The 6,745-nt window shown below is 44.3% G+C and overlaps 1 protein-coding gene and 1 long non-coding RNA gene across 3 annotated transcripts; one reads left to right on the forward strand and one right to left on the reverse strand.

Annotated features, from left to right (window-relative positions):
- Nucleotides 1-258: 258 nt before the first annotated feature.
- Nucleotides 259-5,486, reverse strand: si:ch211-183d21.1. Of its 2 annotated transcripts, none has more exons than XM_037277803.1 (13): nucleotides 5,341-5,486; nucleotides 4,266-4,802; nucleotides 3,882-4,177; nucleotides 3,637-3,817; nucleotides 3,185-3,324; nucleotides 2,429-2,994; nucleotides 2,096-2,369; nucleotides 1,832-2,024; nucleotides 1,579-1,763; nucleotides 1,406-1,501; nucleotides 1,184-1,342; nucleotides 1,016-1,109; nucleotides 259-933 (listed from the first exon to the last, which is right to left on the reverse strand). In XM_037277803.1, the coding sequence occupies exons 2-13, from the start codon at nucleotides 4,790-4,792 to the stop codon at nucleotides 870-872; spliced, it is 2,775 nt and encodes a 924-aa protein (XP_037133698.1). In that variant the 5' UTR covers nucleotides 4,793-4,802; nucleotides 5,341-5,486; the 3' UTR covers nucleotides 259-869. The 2 variants fall into 2 exon arrangements, with proteins under 2 accessions (XP_037133698.1, XP_037133697.1); XM_037277802.1 differs by having other exon boundaries at nucleotides 2,429-2,997.
- LOC119138196 lies at nucleotides 4,044-4,994 on the forward strand. The gene is made up of 2 exons (XR_005101091.1): nucleotides 4,044-4,185; nucleotides 4,292-4,994. It is a non-coding gene; the product is annotated as an uncharacterized LOC119138196 (long non-coding RNA).
- Nucleotides 5,487-6,745: the final 1,259 nt, after the last annotated feature.

The raw sequence follows: 6,745 nt of genomic DNA on the forward strand, positions 1-6,745 counted from the left end.
AGGATAAATTCTGATCAACATATTTAGTAATAAATGCCAACATTTCCTTTTTAAGGAAAAAAAAAGAGTTGAATTACTATAAAAAAAAAAAGATTGAAACTATGTTGCACTTTGGGTTGACATCTGTGTAATTGCTTTAAATCCGACGATTGTATACAATCTAAAAATATATCTTTCTATTAAACTGCAGCTTTTCCTCTACCAAATGAGGATTTGAGCTTTAAAAAAACACACAAGGCAAAATGACAATTTATGTAGTACTATCAGCATAAACATAACACACCCACACTCCATATTTATTGTAAGTAAGCAATTTTCATAAACGACTCAAGGCTTGCGTCCCTTTTTTTTTTATCACAAGACAAGAAAATGTAAACGATTCGATTTAAGTGAGCATCAAAAGTGGTAATTCCTTCACATTTAACAAATCTTTGCAAGAGCTAACAAATGTAATGCCCTAATTTTGCCACAAGACGGCGCCGCTGCTGCTTCTAAAGCGAACTTTCATCTCTCACTTAACAACAAAAATACATCGTAAATTGTGTACAGTAAATGTGTTTATACGATTTTCAGTCATTAAGTGGCCCTCTGAAGGAAAATCACAAATACTGCCCTCGTTTAAACCACCAATAAGAGCAACTATAAACATTTACTACAAGCAAATTTACAAAGCAACAATCATTCTAAAGTATTTTTCTTTCACAAAATGACTATTTCTGTCAAGTATTAACCCTTCCCCCCCTTGAGTACCCTTTTCCCTTTCATAGTAACCAGCACTGTTCACATTGACCTTTATAAAAAAATATTTTCTAAAACAGCTCATTTTCATCAGCGATCCCATTTGAAATAATCCTCTGATATTTCCTGGACTATAGATCTGAGAGACCCTCTGCATGCTCGCTCAGCTCCATGGTGGCGTAGTCCAGAGGACGCCTAAAAGCAGAAACAGATTTTTAAAAAATAATCCTAACTGGGGTTAATCATTCCGATCGTAAACAAAAAAAAGAATACGTACGTTCTTTTGTAGAAATACATAAAAAGAGCCGCTCCAAGCGCGAGTAGCACGAGCACCGCGACTACCAGACCAATCTGTAGACCCAGGCTGGATCCTAGGAAAAATTCAAATATAAAAATGAAACCATCTTTATTTTTCAGGTGTACCTAATGAAGCGACTTGACTGACCTGTGCTGGTGTGGCGGTCCGTGACAGGAGCGGCGCAAACATCAGCATGCGAGAGGTTCACAGTGGAGGTCTGGATGATGAGCGCCCTCTGGTGGTCCGAGAAGGCCCGAATGCTTCCCCACACTCGCAACCAGCCGGACACACAGGAGAAATTGGCCCCTTGAACAGAAAGTAAGCAATTCAAGTCAAAGTTACATGATGATCCATGACAGTTGGTTTTACCTTGGAGTGATAAAGCGGATATTCCGCAGAGACACCTCTGCTCCAGATAATGGGCCACTTGGACCATCCTCCTTCCTAGAATGAAACCACTGCAGTCTGAAACGCAGCACAAAGATCACATATTGGATTATTATTTATAGTTTGTTCATACTTTGCTATATTGTTTCATTCACCTCCTGAGTTTTCCGTCCAGCCGCTGGAAGGCGGTCCGAGGCAAATGTCGATGTGACTGGAGAAGTCCAAGCTGGGGCAGATGTTAACACTTTGAGGTGTCGACGAAGACGTCGTCCAGGAAGAAGGGCTCCTCACATCGCAGCACGCACAACGGCTGACAGAGACCGCAGCGTTTTTGACAGACCTGGACACATAGAGACAAAAAGTAATCACATCTTCGAACAAAAATCGTCAGAAAATGGAAACACTCACCTGAGGGCTGGAATAACCTGGCTCCCTCTAGTGGACGTTGAGGAGAGCAGCATCTGGACGTCACTGAACATCAGCTCGTCCCGCCGACTGGAGTTGGTCAGGGCGGTGGCGGCTCTGCACACGCTGAAAAGGTCGTAACACAAGATGACCGTTCCCCGTGCCGGCACATCCACGCCTTCTGGGAAAGTCTGATCTATGCAGAGAAGAAACATATGAGCACGGAGAATGAAGGTACGGAACAATACTGGAGATGTCTGTGCTCACCGGCGTCAGTGACATTCCCGATTGTGTAATACCCGTCACGGGTGACAGCTCCGATCAAAGGAAGTGCAACGATCCTGCCGCTGTGTTCCTGGTCCAACACCACCAGTACCAGACCACGCAGATTGATCAACGGGGGCCCGTACAACTCCACAAAGGACCTCTGCTGGCTGTGATTGGTCCAGTGGCGGCTGGCCACCTCGTTGATGACCACGCCCTCGGGAGGCGGAGGTGGCCGAGGACAGCTGTTCTCTCTCAGTGGAGTAGGCGGAGCCACCTGTGTGAGTTGAAAGAATCGAGTCAGAATTCACTTGATAATTTTTGCAGTATACTTACTGAAAATGCAGACAAGTCATGAGGGTAAAGTCCTCCGCAGCGGCTGAGCGCCTCATCACCAGGAAGAACCTCCGGGTCCTCCAGTAAGGGAAGCTGTCCAGGCGTCAGCGCCTTACTAAGCTCCTGCGCCTCCTGATCCGATCCCATCTTGCGATACACCACGGCATCCAGGAGCCCTTTGGTGGGGATCCCCCTTTGCTGTGACGACGGCGGGCCGAACGGGCTGCGGTACAGCGCCACGGCGTCCGGTCCGTTCTGGATGGTGTTGGGAGGTAGGCGGAGAGAAGGCGCCGGCACCAGCCTATCGCTGCCCAGCAGGAAGTATCCCTTGGCGGTGGTGAAGTGCCCACTCAGACTGATCTCTCTGTAGGGTTTGTTGTTGTGGGCACTGAAAAGCAGAATCCAGATGCCCTGCAGGGACACGCGGCGTCCAGAGGGGTGCCACAGTTCCACGTACTCGCCGTCCTCAGCCGCGCCGGGGGTGTCCGCGTTCAGCTCGTTGATCAAGAAGTCACCGGGCCCCCAAGATGGCAGGTGAGGAGACGTATCCGAACCTCCTCCCGGAACTACTTAAACAGGTATTAAAAACAAAATTTTAAGCTTCATCGCCCATTATGGTGCGCCATCTGATTCGTAACCACCAGGGGGCAGTATAACACTTCCACAGAAAATGACAGGAAATCATTTGTGCCAAAGCTATCCTATCTAGATCGTAAATTATTTACATGTATAACTGCAAGTTGACCCAACACTCACCCAAAGTGTGAGGGCAGATTTTTGGCCAGGGGCACTGGTTGGGTTGCCCCGGGGTTTGCGGAGCCTCCCAAAAGACGCCGGGATCTCTGGTCCACATGGCCATACCACAACGGCTGAGGTAGAAGCCTCCCTCCTTTAAACTGATCCAGAAAATTCAGATATTTTAGTCGGCTTTTCATCTTTTTTCTTATGCTCCATTTTATGTTCATTTAGCTGAAATTGAAAAGAGAAGTTGTTTTGTCAAGTGTGCCATAAAATGATGATCGCGTAGTGATGCAGCATGACTAAGTACGTCTTTAGGACAAAAAAACAGGAAGGCGAACTTCCGCGAAGAGGAACACTGGTCACAAGATGACCATCAAAATCCCCTTTTCATACAAAAATTGTGTTGCAATTTATGTAACATTGTGTGGAAATGTGCCTTTATAATGTCAATGCTAATTACTACTTGCCTGTTGCTGAGCTGATATGGCTGCCTGCCGGGGATGAGGGTCTCCGTAAGGTTGGCGCTGGGCTTGTCTCCGGGGCCGGCGAACACAAACGAGTCCAGAGGCTCGATCAGGCTCAGCGGGCCACCCACGGGAAACTCCGAAGTCGTACCGCTGTATACGGCGACTCCCCCGGACTCGTCTCCTAAAAGAAGAAAAAAAAAGTCACAATTATAGACACAATTTTAATGGAGTCGGGAAACCTTTACCTTTCATAAACCTCTTGTCTACAATTATGGAGATGAGTCCGTTCCTGGAGGTGCTCGCGTTCACGTTCAAACTGACACTGACTCTGTCCGTTTTCCCGTTCAGCACCACCAACACAAATGGCCCGGCCTCGGACGGCGACATCAGCTCCACGAAGCCGTCCACCTGACCTCCGCCCAGCTTCAGCTCGGTGATGACGGGCCGGCTCAACGGCACGGCGGACGGCGTGCAGTTGTTCCTCTGGCCCGGGGAGGGAGCGGACACCCTGAAGCCCCAGCGATCTTCAGACAACAAACACCTGGATAGGTAGATTAATTCCACTTTGTCAACTCAATTTTATTTATTTTGCCGAATTAATTTTGCTAGCAAAGGGACCTCTTGAGTACCTCTCTATGGATTCGTCCCCCTCCAGGGCGCTTTCATCCTCGACAAATGCCAGCTCCCCTGGCGTGAGGATATCTGCCAGGACCTCAGCTCCGCCTGTCTTGCGTGTGGTATAAACAATGGCGTCCACCAAACCCATGGAGGTGACGTTCATCTTCTCGACATACCGCGCCGCCGACGTATGATAGAGCGCGACGGCGTCATCCGGACCGTTCTGGACGGTGTTGGGAGGCAGGAGGATGGCGGGTTTGGGGAGCATGTCCAACGAGCCGACCAGGAAGAAGCCCCTGTCGTCCGTGCTGTGGCCATTTAGGTCTAAAACTTTATAAGCCACGTTTCCGTTCCCGTTGTAGAAGACCAGAGTGAATCCGTCCAGGGAAGACCGTTGTCCGCTGGTGTGGTACAACTCCACGAACTCGCTGGTGTCCAGTTTGGGGTTGTCGGCGTTGATCTCGCTGATGATGAGGCAGGGCTCGCCCCGAATCGGTGCCGCGAGGAGCAGACACAGCAAAGTGAGCACCATCATCATGAAGCACCTTCTGAAAAAACAAATTGTCTTCAGTCTTATTTTTTTTTGCAAAAAGACAAAACATTGGTGACTAGGCCATACTTTAGAAATTGAATGTGTCTGCATTGACATGTGCTGTGCACATGGTGCAGTGTTAAACATACTAGTGCATTGTATAAACTGAGATGGAATCAAAACATTATTAAAAAAAAAAAAAAGGAGCGAATGTTGAGGTCCAACGTCCACTAGAGTCACTCATCATAACAGCATGAAAGAGTCCTCTGTGTGTCCGTGTGTGTGCGTGGAATGGTGACACCGGGCATTGCACGTCTTTCGCGTGAGTCATGCATGTCATGTTGCGAAACGGAAAGTTTGCATGCATGAACAACATCTCGAGTAAAGTCGCTTCACCGAGTGGTAAATCAGAAACGCGCCTCCAGACGGAGTTGCGTATCGTGCATAGGAATGACCAATCATTATACGACTCTTATTCCGGTCACGGTTCGGCTGCCGTGCATGCATCTTTGCATCCTAAAGCACACACACGCGTTAAAAATTGAGCGGGTTACCTAGCGTGGGCTCCCGTGTCGCTCCGGGTGTGCCGAGGAAGCTTCTTCACCCCGAAACGTGGAGGAAAAGAACGGCGTTTTTTCTTCTTTTGAAAAAGTTTGCTTTCTGCCCCTTCCGCCGCTCCCTTTATTCACAAAGCAGCACTTTCTCCCCCCCCCACAGAGTGGGCGGGCGGTCAGACCGTCTAAGGGGGGGCTATGATGATGAGTACGACGACGATGATGATGATGATGATGCATTCTTCATAAAAAGTTTTGATGTATTTATTTATGTACATATTTGAAGCAAATAACTTTAATTTGTGGCAAACTGACAAAAACCTGTGAGGTTAGAATCCGCTGTGAGACATCCAGCAAAGGTGAAGCTGAGAAAATTCCGTTTTATTTATTCATTCATTCATTCATTCATCCATTCATTTATTTATTTATTTGTTTCTTTGTTCTTGTTTTACATTAAAATGATGAGTTTACACGGTTAAAAACACTGCAGTAAAAGTCAATATGTGAAAAAAATATTGGCCACTTTAGGAGGTATGTGGATGTTTTGAATTGCTCTATCGCCATCTAGCGGTTTAAATCTAAAGTACATGCTTAAACCATAATAAATTAAACTAAATGACGAATTAAATATATGACTCTATATTATATTATTTTATATTATATATACATTAATGTATATATATATATATGATGAGTTTACACGGTTAAAAACAAACTGCAGTAAAAGTCAATATGTGAAAAAAATATTGGACACTTTAGGAGAAACACACTGCAGTAAAAGTCAATATGTAAAAAAAATATTGGCCACTTTAGGAGGTATGTGGATGTTTTGAATTGCTCTATCGCCATCTAGCGGTTTAAATCTAAAGTACATGCTTAAACCATAATAAATTAAACTAAATGACGAATTAAATATATGACTCTATATTATATTATTTTATATTATATATACATTAATGTATATATATATATGATGAGTTTACACGGTTAAAAACAAACTGCAGTAAAAGTCAATATGTGAAAAAAATATTGGACACTTTAGGAGAAACACACTGCAGTAAAAGTCAATATGTAAAAAAAATATTGGCCACTTTAGGAGGTATGTGGATGTTTTGAATTGCTCTATCGCCATCTAGCGGTTTAAATCTAAAGTACATGCTTAAACCATAATAAATTAAATTAAACTAAATGACGAATTAAATATATGACTCTATATTAAATTATTCCACCATTAATATTATACATAATATATAATCAAACACCAATAATATATTATAACACATTATATTAGTTTATATATTTATTAAATTATATGTATGTATATTATGTATTATGTATTACTATATATATATATATATTGTATATTAATATAGAATATAATATATTATATTATGTTACATAACAT

Source organism: Syngnathus acus, chromosome 19 (assembly GCF_901709675.1).
Source record: "Syngnathus acus chromosome 19, fSynAcu1.2, whole genome shotgun sequence".
Classification (NCBI taxonomy): Eukaryota; Metazoa; Chordata; class Actinopteri; order Syngnathiformes; family Syngnathidae; genus Syngnathus; species Syngnathus acus.